This window comes from Cibotium barometz, chromosome 3 (assembly GCF_041138505.1).
Source record: "Cibotium barometz isolate CiBa-2024 chromosome 3, ASM4113850v1, whole genome shotgun sequence".
Taxonomy (NCBI): domain Eukaryota; kingdom Viridiplantae; phylum Streptophyta; class Polypodiopsida; order Cyatheales; family Cibotiaceae; genus Cibotium; species Cibotium barometz.
This window is the reverse complement of record NC_141048.1, coordinates 44000396-44017234: the sequence shown is the minus strand read 5'-3', so window position 1 is coordinate 44017234 and position 16839 is coordinate 44000396. Positions and strand designations below refer to the sequence as shown.

Genomic DNA, 16839 nt, shown 5'->3' with positions numbered 1-16839 from the left:
CTTTGATCTTCTTTGACACAGGTGCTAGAGCCAACTTCATTTCACCAGATTTGGCTGGCCGATTGGGGATTCGCGCAGAGGAGATGGGGCCGTTACATGAGGCAAATATGGCTTGTCCAGGGTATGCAGAACCCGTTACTCCTATCATTGGGAAGCTTCGGCTTCATTTGCAGGGTTATGTGGACAGCGAGGAGTTCTTCATCATGCCTTTGGATGGCTGTGATGTTTTGTTGGGGATGCCATGGTGTCACAGGGTACATGCGGTGGTGGATACTTACAATAGGAAAATTACTCTGACTCATAGAGGGAAAGAGCATGTATTGGATGTAAAACTCAAAGGGGAATCTGTTCCTATTGTATCCGCTTCGGCGATTTCATCAGTAATGAAAAAGCATCTTTCCGCGTACTTGATTTATGTAAAGGATGCACAGGATGATGAGTCTAAGTCTAATTTGTCAATGTTAGATAAGGACAGGGCTGATTTCTTAAGTGGGTTTCAAGATTGTTTTTCCGAGTCATTGCCAGGAGAATTACCTCCTGAGAGGCCAGAAGATCATGCCATAGATCTGATTCCTGGTAGTACTCCACTGAATAGACCGCCGTATCGTGTTAGTGCAGCCCAACAGGAAGAGATTATGAGTCAGGTGCAGGAGCTATTGAATAAGGGGTTGATTCAGCCTAGCTCATCACCCTTTTGCTCACCTGTGCTCTTAGTGCAGAAGAAGGATGGTTCTTGGCGCATGTGTATTGATTACAGGGCGCTGAATAAGAATACCATCAAGAATCGATTCCCCATACCGAGGATCGATGACATCTTGGACCGCTTACAGGGCTCCACAGTTTTTAGTCGTATTGACTTGAAAAGCGGGTATCATCAGATACGCATTAGACCCGAGGATGTGCATAAGACAGCATTCCGAACCACATTTGGGTTGTATGAGTTCTTGGTTATGCCCTTTGGTTTGACGAATGCGCCTGCCACATTTAATAGAATGATGGACAGGATTTTCAGGCCTCATAGAGAGTTTGTGGGCACATTCTTTGATGATATGATTGTGCATTCACGAACTGAGGAAGAGCATAGAAGGCATTTGGCCATTGTGTTTGCAGAACTCAGAAACCATAGGTTGGTGGTTAATGGCAAGAAGAGTGAGTTCTTTTTGCAGGATATACATTTCTTGGGGCATATTGTGTCTGGTCATGGAGTCCGTATGGATCCAGCAAAGGTGGAAGCAATACTTAATTGGCCAGCTTTGAGGACCGTGCATGATGTACGCAGCTTTCTAGGATTGTGTTCCTATTACAGGCGTTACATACGGCACTTTGCTGAAATTGCTTCGCCTCTTCATGCTTTGACGAAGAAAGCAACTCCGTTTAGATGGGCTGATCGGGAAATTACAGCATTCAAAAAGCTCAAAGAAAAGCTTACTTCGGACCCAGTATTGGTGTTACCGGACCTCCGAAAGGCTTTTGTTGTCCAGTGTGATGCATGTGGAAGTAGCATTGGTGCAGTTCTCATGCAAGAGGGACATGTGATAGCCTATGAGAGTAGAGTTTTGCAAGATGCTGAGAAGCATTTACAGGTGTATGAGAAAGAGATGTTGGCTGTAATTCACGCTCTTTCTACATGGAAACACTACTTGCTTGGGGCTGATTTTACTGTGCAGACAGATCATCAGACCTTGCGATATTTCCTCACGCAGACTAAGCTTTCAGAGAAGCAAATGCGTTGGGCAAACTTTCTGTCGATGTTTCACTTCCAGATTGTACATGTGGAAGGCAAAAAGAATGTCGTGGCAGATGCTTTGTCATGCAAGCCACAGGTCTCTGCAGTTTCACTTGCTTATCATCATGAGCTTGATGAAATGAAAGAGCAGTATGCCCATGATGAGGATTTTGAAAGGTTGTATGATCAGATGTCTGAGGGTCAGCGGCATGAGCATTACACTCTCAGAGATGGGTTTTTATTGATGCATGGCAGACTGTGTGTTACCAGGCCATTGCGACTCAAGGTTATGATTGAAAGTCATGCTCCACCGTATGCAGGTCATAGAGGTATTGACGCCACGGTCAAAGCAGTGGAGACTTTCTTTTATTGGCCAACCTTGAGAAGAGATGTTGATGCCTTTGTGAGGCAATGCATCGTATGTCAGAAGGTAAAGTTTGACCGTCAGAAGACACCAGGGTTATTACAGCCTTTACCTATTCCGGATAGACCTTGGGAGAGCATTGCCATGGATTTTGTATTTGATCTTCCACGGACACAAACGGGAAATGATGGCATCTGGACTATCATATGCAGGTTCAGTAAGCAGGCTCATTTCATTCCCGTGCGGAAGACAATTAAAGTGGATCATATGGTGAAGTTGTTCATGGCGAACATCTTCAAGTATCATGGCTTGCCTACGTCTATCATTAGTGACCGTGATCCACGGATGACGAGTTTGTTTTGGAGAGGGTTGTTTGACAACATGGGTACAACTCTCAAGTTTTCATCGTCATTTCATCCACAGACAGATGGTCAGTCAGAAGAGGCTAACTCTACAGTGTTGGATCTTCTCAAGTGTTATGTGTCAGAGCATAAGCAACAATGGGAAAAGTATCTTCCTTTGGTGGAGTTTGCATATAACAACACTGTACATAGCTCGACAGGCAAGGCGCCTTTTGAGATTGTAGAAGGAGGGAAGAAGGTACCACCCATTTTGCATACAAAGGATAAGATCTTTGAGGCTGATCAGTATGTGGAGAGCTTGGATGAAGCTTATCGGAGAGTTAAGTTGGCCCTCCAGAAAACTCAGCAGAAGCAAAAGAAAGCCGCAGACTGTCACAGACGTGATTTACAGTTTGCATTGGGTGATTGGGTTCTTTTGCGTTTTGAAAAGGCTAGACTCAAGAAGATGAAGGGTAAAGAGCGCTTATTCCCTAAGTTGAGCATGCGATATTATGGGCCTTTTCAGGTTTTGGAAAAGATTGGTGAGGTAACCTATCGTTTGAAGTTACCAGATCACTGGAGGATTCACAATGCTTTTCACGTGAGTCTTCTTAGACCTTTCCGTGGGGATGTGCCTGATGATGTATCAGATGAGGCTCAGCCGGAAGTTGAGGAACTTGATGAGGTTCTGATTCCAGAGCAGATACTGGCACATAAAGAAAGGAAGGTACGAGGTAAAGTTTCCCGTCGCTATCTTGTGAAGTTCAAGAACTATTCACCGATGGATGCGAAGTGGATGGAGGAAGGTGACTTAACAGATTCACCTCAGGTTTTGCAGCTTTATCTCGATGCCTTTGAGTTAGAGCCGACTCTTATTGTGGCTCAATCAGGTTCAGCAGAGCATGGGTCTGGAGCATTACCTGATGCTCAAGAGGGGGGTAGCACCTCCACTCCCTTGATACAGACAGGCTCAGATGACATCTAGAGGTCGCTTGGTGCAGATTTTATCTCATCCGAAGGTACTGAGGCTGACAGTACATCTGTTTATGGGACTTCTATGATATATGTGTACTAGTCACATGGAAATTTTTGTGGATATGTATGGTTCACAGTGGTATACAACTTGGACTATTACTATGCCATTGGTTTGCAGTGAATGTTGATACATGTGTATGGCTCAGAGAGATTGGGACGCTGATCTTGCCATATTGTATATTTCACTTTCGATATTTTGATGCATCACCAGAATGCAATCGAGGACGCTTGCCATCTTTCAAGAGGGGGGTATGTCATGGCCCTGTGAAAATGGAGCAGGACAAGTGTGGGCATGGTGGTTGCAGGGTCAGAATATTTTATGATTCACATGGGGGGTGCCCGGACAGTGTTTAAAGATGTGTGGACAACCCTAGGTGTGAAGGGGGAACATTAAAACATTAACTTTTAATGTTTATAAAAGTTGCCCCTAGGCCTTAGTGGCCCTAGGGAACTTATTAAGTTGGGCCCTAGGGATTAACTTGGGAAGGAGGTTTTCTCTCTCTACACTCTCTCTCCTCTCTTTTTGGGGGAGTCGTGTAGCAAAAGGAGAGGCTTCCTTCATGCGCATGTATCCAAGCGTGGAAAAGCACAGGAAGGGGAGGCGACTGCTGAAGAGAAGTGTGCTGCTGTTTTTCTGAGGCAAACCAGCCGTACAGCACTGTACGGCCAGTGCTGGACTCTCTCTCTCTCTCTCTCTTTCTCCTCTGCTGCTGGCGGCGCACAGGACAGCTACTGTTGGGCTGCGCAGAAGGCCTGTGCAGGCTGCACAGTTGGTTTTTCAGCAAGTACACCCCTGTACGACTGCCGTACAGTGTACGGGCAGTCAGGTACAGAAGGTACAGCTGCTGCAGAAGTGTTTACAGGTGCTGGACAGACCTGTGCATGCTGATTCAGGCTGGTACAGAAGTGGACAGCAGGCTGTTTTTGCAAGTACAACGCCTGGCACGCATCCCGAGGCGGTACAATCAAGTACAGTGCTGATTTTCAGATCTGTACTTTCAAGGACAGCATAGGAGTGAGCATCAGGAGGAAGATACAGGCAAGTGCAAGCACACGTGTGAAGCAGGATTGTGGGTTCAAGTGCCTGCAGGCACAGATTGGTGCTGTTGCTTCCTCCAGAGTTGTTTCACGAGCTGAACTTGGTAAGCCTTGACTCTGTTCATCCATCTCTCTTTCTATTGCTTGATGTCTGCTACAGGTATGTGTTATCTGGCTCCTTGTGAGAGGAGGAGTATAGCAGATTGACAAGGGATTAAGACAGAGATTGAACAGCACATGTATGTTGAGCTGAGAAGATGTATCATGCTTATGAGTTATGCCAGATGTATGCCCATGGCTGGCCTGCTTTGTGATCTTGGCTGATCAGAGGGAGACACAGTGTGTTGCTTGAGGACACAGATCTGTGTGCATAGATCCTCTGTGCTGAGAAGGATTTGTGGGCAGTCAGATTGGACTACAGGTGTAAACTCTTGGCTGGTTTTTGTATTGTACTCAGCCATACATATTATTTTAATGGAATAAAGAAATACCGCAAGGGGCGCCAAGCTTTGGGGCCAACAGGTGTCGTTGTGTATTCAGATTTGGGCACTCTAGCTCCAATCTGTGTTTGGTTTTTCATCTAGACTACAAGTGGACGGGTTTTAGCTCTTACCGCACTCTGGTTTTCTATCAGAGGCCGGTTTCAGAACTGTACACCAGATTGGGTCCCAAATTACCCACTGAAGGGCCCTCTATCCCGATGACGAGATAGTATTTGCTTTATTACTTTAGAGAGAATGACTGTGGACTGTAGATAGCTGGCTCTTAGTGCTTTAGGTCTGGAGTTTACAGTTCTCTGTTTTGCTATTTTGTTTTTTGTTTTTTGTTTTTTTTTTGGTTTTTGGTTTTTGGTTTTTTTGTTTTGTTTTGTTTTTTTTTTGGGTTTTTTGTTTGTTTGTTTGTTTGTTTGTTTGTTTTTGTTTTTGGTTTTTTTTTTGGGTTAATGTCTTAATTAAAAGTCTTCGTTTGATATTATCTTTTGATTTTCTCTCCTTAGAAGCTAGGTTTGTTAGTTTATTTATTTTTGATCTTTCAAATGCTTTGTTTTTGTCTTTGTCCTTCTTCACTATTATTTCTTTCTCAAATCTCTCAATTCGTAAGTTCAGATTTTCCTGACCTTATGAAGGTATATGCAAACATGTTCTAATGCAAACCCTAAGGCTTCTATGACTTCTATATGCATGAATGATTCTCTCCTGACTTGATTGATTGACTGACTCTCTAAGGCTGAGGAATGACTTACGTAGCTTGAGCTTGATATATACTGGATTGAGGATTACAATGGGGTCACGACGTTTGACAAATATCAAATCCTAGAAGGGTTCTACTGCCGTACAGTGTTGCACTGATGATGAGCCATCTTGTCACCATGCACTACAGTGCAAAGTGCATGTGACAACTTATTAGTGTCCATGGGGTCTCATGCCTTGTGGATGGGGACGTTGCTATTAGTAGTCGAGGAAGGGGAAAATTTTACAGGTCCTGTATTAGTGCGTAGTTGGGAGCCTGGAGGGCTTAGCCAATGCTTGGGGTGGCCAATGTGAATTAGAAAGGCCTAAGGGGACGCCTAGAGACATGAATTGAACAATGAAGGTGAAAGCCTCAAATGGGTTTAGTCCTTAGAGAAGTAATTCGCTGCATAACAAGCATGGGCAAGGGAGTGTGTGGTCTATCACATGAAAATAGCACGATTTGAGGAAGTTCTCTTTGTAGCCTCAAGGAAAGAGTCGTGAAGGAAAGAGAGAACACCCTATGGTTAGGAGTTGAAGAAGCAAGCTAGCCCTATGATAAATTTATGGTTTTCCCTTGTTTCTATTAACCTCCTAATTGTTGTATTAGAATTTAGAGACTGCATACCTGCTAGAGAAGATAGCAAATGTTAGACTAGTGAACCTGTAGACGTGATGCGACCAACAATTTCTTCGATCTTACAAAGGTGTCAACTGTTCATTTTTCTCAGGGGATGACGTTTTTGATTTTCAAAAATCTTTTTAGCATGAGTTAATGTTTCTATATTAGTTAAGGTTTTATACGTTAGGCTACATGCTTTTCATAGCTTTAATAGTTATATAAAAAATGTGGACTTTCAATGTAGAAGCATTTCTACGTCGACTAAACAAAATATGAAAAGCATTGCCTGTATTTATTTGACCAATCCTCTGTTGGTGCATTTGAGATACATAAAATTTCCATCACAATATTTTCAAGCCAGCTTCTGTGGAAAATCAACATTGCTCCAACAAGCTTTTGAGTAAAAATCAGGAAGTATCCTGTTTATTTTCAGCTTGTTAATTTAAGCATTTTATTTGCATTCTTTGGGGTGCAATAATGGCTTCTCCAAGAGAAGGAAACAGGCGCTTTGTTTGCAACATCAGTTAATGTATGTGGAAAGGAGCAGGTAGAGAGGTAGAAGCTAGAAATGCTGAAAATAGGGAGTGGGAATTGAGGACTAAGAGAGGTAAAGCCCTTGTGGAGGCTGAGGAAGAAGGGGAGTTGGGGAGAGGCATTATAGAAGAGCATGATGAAGAAATAAAAGTGTTTGAATGCTTCATTGTAGAAAGAAAGTTATATTTACAAAAGGCCAACGGGCCTATGAGACAAAAGATGATTACAAGTATCCATGGAATATCATCGTCATGGAAAACTGAAACAAAACTGAAACTGAAATTGGAAACCTAGTAACTGAAGCTTAGTGCTAGGTAAATGCACATAACAAACAGGGGAGCATGCTATAAAGTATATATAAGAATGATCATAATGCACTCTATGAGGGGTCCATGGAGGAGATCCATCATTGGGTGGGAGAGGGTGGCCACAAGATCTGAAATAGTGGAGAGGTTGAGAAGAAGGGCCTCCATTGTGCATTGGTGACGTGTAAGGATCACATCGATTTGGGCCTAATGGATTGGTGGTGGTCGTGGTCCAAGTCGTCTTGCAGCTCGGAACACTGCGGCTTGTGGTAGAGTGACCCCTATGCTCCCAGATATTGTCCTGGCCTGAGGAAGTGCTGGATGTGCTGGTGGAGTAGGTACAACATGTTGGGGATAGAAGAAGTTGGCGATCCTGAGTTGGGCTGAACTAGCTCGTGAGGTCTGTGCTTTGAGGAGGCTCTCTGTGTGTCGTCGTAGCTCTAGCAAGAACAAGCCCAGGCATCTCTGGTCTGGATAATCCATGATATGGCTAATAGGACCGAACCCCTCTCTGAAAAGGCAATGGTACCTCCCTCTGATCTCATAGGAGACTGAGCATTGGCATACATAATGCTCCTCAGTCTCTACTGCATTATCTGCAAATCTTGTCCTCCTTGGGTATCCTTGCTGCTCTGCCGGCCTCGATCTCTAGGGTATGGGATGAAACTCGGAGCAGACCAATGGCAAATCCTCATGGCGTGAGACATAAAGATATCCATATAGCCTGGTCTCTGTATGAAGCCATCCTCAGTGAGGCTAAGGAAATGATCCCTATAATACTGCATCTTGATGGGCAACGTCCACAGCGGGGTAATCCAAGTGTCCCTAATGTGTGCTTGAAGCAAATTATATTGGAGCACCCGGTTACGGTCCACATGGGAAAGCCTTATGTATGATGAGTTTGGGTCATACTGGTAAGGGGGGAGCTCGCCAATCTGAAGCCCATGTGCCATAAACCATGTGATAACAGAGCCCTACCAAGATGAGTGTGCGCCTCTCGTAGCAACAATCGCTTGTGAAGACTCCAGGGCTAGGCGAGGGAGTCGTGTGGGTTCATCTTTCTCACTCTCTGTTTATAGGTAACTGGCTGGAAGAGTGCCTCTATAACCATGGGGATTGCAGCAAACTCCGCTCGAATGATATGATGTGGGACAGATGGTTCGCTACGAAACATCCGTGATAGCATGAGGATTAGAGGCCACTCAATCCGTTGCCAGTCTGTCGAGGATAATCCCAGTGCCCAAACAGGGGCTGCATACATCATCGCTGGAGTGACCAAGGTGTCAAAGAACCACCCCTTCGTCCGGGGTTCCTAGAAGTGAGACTGATGGCACTGGCGCTCCAGGAGGGCTAGTCCTGCATATCCTCTGGTCAATCTATCCTGGGAGGCCTGCTGCATGGAGAAACGTCTGCCCGTATTGGTGAAGGTAACCCCAAGGTAGACATAAGAACTAGTCACCTCCACCCTACTACCTTTGTATGTGTAGAGAGAATGGATAAGTAGCTATGGGTTTTCCAAGCTGACCACAAAATGTCACAAATGCGACTGGAAAATTTAGAAGTCTAGTACAATCTCAATACAATACAGTTACAACCTCTCTAAAAAATTTGATGTAAAGTTATTTATGGGAACCTCAAATGAAGGACACTCCTATGCCTAGGGCCTCAGTTTCCAGACCAAAACGTGTAGAACAAGTGCTTGGGGTAACCTGGGAGGAGTTCGAGCAGGTAATGTACAAAGAGTTCTTGCCTAAAAATGAACAACAATGTGCTTGGATCACCTACGATGTGGGCAAGCCGGGGGTATCTATCTAGTGGGAGCTCCCATAGTATGTCACTGTCTGGAAAAGTCTGTCACGATAGGGGCAGCCCCCATCTCCGCTTGCACAATCTCATGTGGCATTGAAGGCTTACTCCTGATCATGTGCGAGATCATCATCACTAGTGGCCTCTCCATCGGCTTCCACCCATCATATACCTCTCCTGTATCTGTCACAGCTGATTCCCTTCTCCGTTTACCCCGAATGGGAGCTTCATACAATAATGCAAGTGTGACTAATGTATAAACAGCCAGAGCTTCGTCCTTGGCTCCTGAAACTATATCTGTGAGCAATGCCTCTCAAGTGAGCCCGGAGCTGCATACCCTCGCATTAATCTGGTTTCGACTGCCTTTCGCATAGAGAACTGAGGCCCAGCAAAAGTGATCCCAAGCTATACATAAGAGGCCACATACTCCATGGGCTGCCCACTATATGTAAATTGAGGTGCGGCTCTGCCTACCCATTGTGGGGATGTGTTAAAGATCATAACCTTGGTCTTCCCAAGGTTCACCGTGAGGTCCCGATCCTTGCAAAAAGCCCGTAATGCATCCAAGTGCCGCTGGAGCCCCTTTGGTGAATGAGAGATAATGGCAATGTCATCTGCATACAATAAGACAGGATTCAAGACTCCTACCAACTTTGCTCCTGGTCCTCCCTGTCTATCGTTGTAGTCAGATATCTCATCAATGTATAGCCCAAAGAGAGTAGGAGATAGGGGGCAGCCTTGTTTCACTCCAATAGTGCTGTGTATGACATCTGAGACACCCCCCCGGGGCCCGTACTTTGCCAGTGACGGACTGGTACAGTGTGAGGATCCCCTAAAGCATATCTGCTGGTACTCCAATATCCTCATCAATCTGGCCCATGGGACGGTGTCAAAAGCCTTGTCGAAATCCACAAAGTGACAATATATGTGATACCTATGAGCTCTCCCCTTCTCAATGATGTCCCATGATGTGAAAATGTGACCCAGTGTTGAGTGTCCTCTCCGAAAACCTTCCTGCCCTGGTGCTCTGAGTCTCTGCTCCTCGGCCCATATGCTGAGCTCATGCTGCAAGATCAATCCATAAATCTTGGCCAATGTGTGACCAATCATTATAGTCTTGTAGTTGCCGGGGTCCATGGGGTAACCCGTCTTTAGAATGGGCACAATGGTATATGAGGACCAACTATCGGTAAAACCCTCGCATACTGCCCTGTTAAACATATGAACCAAAAGTGGAGCCAACACATCCTTGGCATGGGAGAAATGCTCAGCAAGCAGCCCATCATGATCCTGTGCGCTGTCCCGTTCTGCATCCTGTCAATGGCATCTCTAACCATACTCAAATGGAAGAAGGATGAATTTGGGGGGGTGGGGGGCGAGCCTCAGGTGGGTGAGGGAGAGGTGGCTCCGCGGACGTGGTAAAGGGAGGCGGCATAGGTATGCCATGGTAATCGGAGTGGCTCCAGGCCTCCTTGAATTGCCATCCCAAAAACAGTTGGTATAGCTCTTGCTCAAGTGGCTAGATAGGCACGCTTCTTCCTCCGCTTGAGGTGCCGGAAGATCACTCCTGCTTGCTGGTGAGTGATGGAGCTCAGAGCAATCTGCTGTTGCAGGCGGGCACGGGTCTTTCGGCATTCCTCATCATACCAACTGCCCTGTGGAACAGTCCCATCTGGCGGTCGGGGAGTGGCTCTGGTGTGTGGAAGGGCGTCTGCGGCGGCTGTGTGAAGGGAGGCTGCAAGCTGTGTGGTAAGCTCATCAAGTGGGACATGTGGGTCAAGGTTGGAGATGATGCGGAAGATGTGATCAGAGTAGATTGAGGTGGTCTCCCTGGTGAAGTGGTATCTCGGTTGGTGACAGCGTGGTAAAGTAGGTGGATGAGTGGTGTACTGGCATGTGAGGGAGATGGCTAGGTAGGCATGATCACTTGCCACACCAATGGGGCGGGGCGAGATGGTGAAGTCTGAAATGAGCGGTATTAAGGACAGAGATCCCATAAAGCAGTCCACTGTACTGGCTCCATGTTTGAAGGGGTAGCAGGTGAAGAAGCTGGAACTAGGCCACCGGGCTAGTCCATTGTAAATGACTAGTCCATGAGCCCCACCAAGGGCGAGAAAGTACTCCCTGTAGTCTGTGCAGGTCACCATGTCCTGTGATGTCCGCTCCAGATCCGTGCTCACAATGTCTATCTCCTGATGTATGGGATCATCTTCGAAGAGAGGTGCCTGTGCACTGGCAGTATGGGCATTGAAGTCTCCAGCAAGGAGGATATCCCCTAGTTGTGAGAATCTCATAATATCATCATATATTGGCTGGTATGGGGACTCCCCACTGGTGGCATATTTGGATGTAGATGGTGCAAAGTAGCACACCACAAGGTAGATGTCACGGGCTCTCTGTGTACTGATCCTCACCCATATGAATTGTGCATCCTCATCCCGTCTGATCACTTGTATCACATGCTGTAGCTCCTCCCTGTAGAGTATGGTCACTCCTCCCTCTAGTGCCTCCTACTGTACGGGGTTGTGGACGGTGGACGGACTCCCATCTATATTCCCTCACCTCAGGTAGCCAGGTCCTCTGGCACTGGTGTCTCTGTGTAAAGGATCATGTTACGCCCTCTAAATGTGTCCTCAAACAAACCTGCATCTGTCTGCAGAGCTCCATTGCAGTTCCAGTCCACAATCTCTAGTGTGGTCCCATAGGTCATGCACCGTCATGTAGAGTGCTGCTCCGTGATAATCACCGGCCATCTCTGTATACTACCCACTTCCTGGCTTTCCGGGCCTCCATCACTTGTACCATTCCCGCCCATCTGTGCTCCACCTGCATGGGTGTGAGGTCAGCTCCTTGGTAGATCTTGGTTCCTTTCAGTGTGGCCCTCTTTTGCAAAAAGGCCGTGCTTGTTTCTCCATCTTTAAATTTTAGGAAGGACGGCCTCTTCTTTGCAGGGTCCTTCCCCATGCGCCAGGCTTCCATGCTCTGCATCTGCATACATAATGCTCCTCACTCTCCACCTCCTCTCTGCACAATCTGCATACCCTCTCGTCTCGGGGGATCCGTGCTGCTCTGCCAGTCTCGATCTCCAATCGATGTGATGAAACTCTAAGCTGACCAATAGCCACTCGGGAGCCGTGTACAAAGGCGCACGCGCACGCGCGCGCGCACACACACACACACACACACACACACACACATATATATATATACACCTCACAGAGCAGGCAGAGGCGCGTAGGTGGGCAGCGGAGGGAGAGTTGTACAAGCTACATCATGGGCAGCGCAGACAGAGGTGTGTGTAGGCAGAGGCGCCGTACAGAGCAGGCAGAGGTGCGAAGATAGAGGCATGCAGGTGGGCAGCGCAGGCAGAGGCCCACAGGCTACATCATGAAAGAAAGAAAGAAAGCTGTATTAACGTCTACTAGAGGCCAAACTCGACCTATGAGACAAATCAATGTACAACTGTCAATGTCTTCTGGATGTCCAGAAAAAAAAGGACAAAATGAACATGAAATAAACTATGAAAGTACTGAGCTAGTGGGGAGGTGTGATGGATGGAGCACTACTGCTAGAGGCTTAGTATGCAACCTATATGCGTAGGGTATACAAGAATGCAATTAAATACCTTGGAGCATGATCTCCAGGTGTGAGTGTAAGTGAGCTAGCCGCTCCTGCATATAGTGCTAATGTCGAGCCCGTATCTCTGTGATCTCCCTTTGATGTAGTCTGGGAGTCTGGTATGGTAGGCTGGTGCTCTCGGTCTCCGTGTGGCTTGGAGGTCCGCAGCGCACTGAAGTGTAACCCCCTCTTGTGTCAGGGTAGGCACTGGGATAGATCTCTGGAAGAAATCAGTGAGCTGGAGCTGTCGCCCACCTCCCCCTGTGGTATGAGTCCGTAGTAGTGTCTCTCTGTGGCGCTGTGTCTCTAGCAAGAACTGGCCAAATCTGCACTGGTCTGCGGACTCCATGATTAGTGAGGGATGTCTATTGAAGATGGTGATCTCTCTCTAATGACTCTATATGCTCTGCATCTGCATACATAATGCTCCTCACTCTCAACCTCCTTGTGGCATAGTCTGCATATCCTCTTTGCTCTGGGGATCCGTGCTGCCCTACCTGCCTCAATCTCAAGCTGGTGTGATGACACTTTGAGCTGGCCAATCACCACTCGAGCACTAAAGACCCAATGGGCTTATGAGACCAAAGTGATACAATAATGTCCATGGCATATCTCATCATGGAATGGAAAATAAAATAGAGAGAGAGAGAGAAATGAAATGATATATTAACGTCTCTAAGAGGCCATAATGGCCTATGAGATCAAAACTGAGAGTACATCTAAAGATGGTGTCTCATCAAAGAGAACAACTAAATGAGACTAAAAAGTACAATAAACTGATTGTCCTACAGTTATAAGAACAGAACTATAAGACTCCGAGATGATACTGAGTAGAAAATACTGGAAAATACTGAAAAATGTACATTAGGTAGATCCATGTATGCTGATCAGTTGAAGTGTTGCCCTCTCCTTTTTTGGAGAGTTGATTAGACTTGTAGCCTGTAGCCTGTAGTTAATGGCTTCAAGAGTTAAGGTCCATGAATGTTAAACTGGATATATGTTGCACAAATTTGCATGGATAATGACATATTGTACTGAAAGCTGTTTTTTCACTTAAAAAGTGCAGGCGTATTCACTTATGAACATGTTTTTTTAAAGAGACTCAATTCTTGCACATGGGCAGGTTTCCATTGACTCTGTTTTGAGTGGACGCTTACACACAGTATTGACCAGTGCTTTCAGTCAAAAGGATACAACCCATTTGCTGTCAAATATGATAGGGCTGTATTTCTTTGGTTCAGAGGTGAGTACACAATTCAAAATAATGATTTTAAGCATTTGAGCTGGATTTTAGTCAGTTGTCCATTTCTCACATAATTGAAAATCATGTCTCAAACTCTTAATAGAAAGCATTGAGAGCATAGGATACTGGCTATACCACTTCCTGGAGGTTTGAGGGTTCCCCCCTCCCTCATTCGCACCTGCATTGGGCAAGGGTCGTACAGGGGCTCTCTCCCGTCCATCTTTTCTTTCTTCCTGCTCGTCAGTAGAAAGTCCTCATCCTTCTTAATTCGTGTGCCAGCATCAGCATCATAATTTTGAGGAAGCTCTGGTTTTTTAGCAAGGACCAGCTCAACTTTTGGCAGAAAATATCTTTTGACATTGTACCAGCAATGCCAATGTCAACATCATCATTTTGATCTAGTGTTTTGGTTTTTTTGCATGGACCAGCTCAGATTGGTAGAATTTTTGGGGGACAGTATCTTTTGACATTGTACCTTGCTGGTGCTGTGGGTGGATCACTGGGCCACATGTTCTATTACGCATACTTGTATCCCTGGTTGCAGGTCAAATCCCATAACACTTTCTTTGTTACCTTCTCAATCTCAATGGTTATCATATATAATTGTCATACTATCTGTCCCTCTCAGCCTTTGTGGGTTTATTGCTTTTACTATGGCAGAACATCCCTAGCTACTTTTACAACACTCGAAACACTCCGGGAGCATTGGTATGATCTTGGTGTATGGTTGAATGTTCCCGTTGTTTTAGCTCATAGAAGTTCCATGTCTTCTTAACAGCTCAAGATGCTCTTTGTTTCGTGGGTTTGGTTTCTTCTTGTTGCTCTGTATTGATAGTGTGTCCATGCTTTGCTGCTTCTTGATTCACCAAGTTTTTTTCCCCTGTAGGGTGCAAGTGGAGCGGTTACTACTGTCATGTTGCTGCACATCTTTCTCTATCCAAAGCACACGATCTTATTTCAAATGTTTATACCCATGCCTGCTGCGTTGATGGTATTTTTTTGGATCTTATCCAGTTTACCTGCAGTTTATTTCTGGTCTGTTCAAGGAAACCTGGAGATTTATGGGGCTGTTATGTATTCTAAACTGCAGGGAGCTATTATCATAGGACGGGATTTATGGTTGGCAAAACAAGTATGTCTTATATTCTTCTCTCAACCAGTGGACTGTCTGTGCAGCCCCCCCCCCCCCCCCCCACATCCCCTTTCCCCAAGTTCCCACACGTTCGTGGTCTTCCCCCTTTTCCTTCTTTTAATACATTTGGTATTAGTATGCAATCAATTTGTTGTATGCATTCAGGACTCCGTTTTTTAGGGAAAAATGAACTTCAATTTTTTTTTTTTGTGGTTACTTTTGTTTGAATCTTTTTTTTTTTCACTGTTACCTACAAATATGCAATCTGCACTTGGTGACAATCGATTTATGATCCATGGAGCACTCAATGTGGTATCAATAGTGCCATATGGTACAATCGTCACTTGGTGTATTATGGAATATAATGCATGATATATGACAGCAGCTTTTATGAGAGCTTACAACAGTACAGTATGAGTTTGTTTTTTAATTTATAATTTTCTCTAAATGTGCGTCACACAAGCAGGGAGCCACAGAGGGACATGCGACAATATCTAGGAAGTTTGGAACCATGGTATGTACATACCATATTCATGATCTTCCCCAAGGGCTTGTGAGATAGCATCTAGGTTGTATAGGACCCTGATGAAAACTGACCCAGCCTTAGAGGAAAGGAATTCTGTAGGAGTCTACTCGGTGCTGACACAGACAGGGAGAGGGCATGCCAACAGGAGTGGTAACAGACGTGGCAGGTAGTGATCCTCTTCCTGTAGGAGTCTTTAGAGGCTCCTTCTTGGCAAAGTAGTTTGCTGTGAGTGACTCTCAAGGCATCCTATTGTGCATGGTGCGCTAGGGAAGATGGTCTATGGAGTTTTATTCTTCTAACAATATTGGGAGCCCATTGAAGGTGATCTTTGGATAGCCTTCAATGAGATTTTTGAGGGACTTGTTCACTTATCCCGAAGGAGGACCAGCAGGTGGTATATCACTTTATGCTGATGAACTTGGGCATCACACTCAAAATTGTGGCAAAAGCCTTGATCTCGTCCCTTCCCAGCCTACTTAGATGGGTTTTGTTAGGGATAGGATTATATTGGACATCATCTCCACCTCTTGGGAGGAAACTGCCTTAGTGGAGGTCATTGGTGAGGAGCTCTTTAAAATAAAAATAAGCATTTGAAGGCTACAATGGGGCTAGGATCGGTGCTCTCATCCTTCCACTCTTTGGCACACACTTCAGGGTGTTAATTCAAGGCGTGAGGGGCAATTTGCCATCTCCTGCTTTGTCCATTGGGTTCTAACACCTTTTTGTTCATGGCAAAGGCTATTGCAACTTCCTAAGGTACAGGTCTCTAGGGGCTAATGTTGCTCATCCCCAATGTAGAGAATCATTTTGGAAAAACTAATTTTGAAAGATATAAATCTTCTGGAAATCTCTTAAAAATATTGTGTAATGGTAAAGAACACTTGTAATATTGAGAAACTCTAAACAATACATTGAATTGATAGGAAATTTCAGTTCAATAATTGAGTGTACTAAGTAGTGATTTGGAATTTTGAGGAAAGATGGGATAATTTAGAAGAGAGGATGAAGAGAAGAGAAGAGAAGGAAGAGAAGAAAGAAGAAAAGAGAAGAAGCAAGAAGGGAATAGGTAAGGAAGAGGAGGAAGAAGGTGAGGAGAAAGAGGAAGAGGAAAAGGAAGAAAAAAGATGATGAGAATTTGATGGAGGTGATGGCAGCTAGCAACAAGGCAAGAGGAGAGTCTGCAATGCAAATTTTGTGTGAAATACAGGCAAAACCAACTCAGAAGAGGAATTCAAAGGAAACAAGGAAAAAAAAAGGGCTTATTCAAAATTAGACAACAATTTCCTTTGAGATGTTTTACACAGGTTTCATAAAGTTTTG

General features: G+C 45.2%; 1 protein-coding gene across 1 annotated transcript in view; it reads left to right on the top strand.

Moving 5' to 3' along the window:
• Positions 1–16839, top strand: part of LOC147640108 (RHOMBOID-like protein 12, mitochondrial) — a 75865-nt gene that overhangs the window by 35613 nt on the left and 23413 nt on the right. Inside the window, exons 3-7 of the mRNA XM_086777157.1 lie at positions 13742–13861; positions 14295–14405; positions 14522–14569; positions 14748–14852; positions 14952–14993. Coding sequence (XP_086633283.1) covers positions 13742–13861; positions 14295–14405; positions 14522–14569; positions 14748–14852; positions 14952–14993 — 426 coding nt within the window. The remainder of the gene's footprint in view (positions 1–13741; positions 13862–14294; positions 14406–14521; positions 14570–14747; positions 14853–14951; positions 14994–16839) is intronic.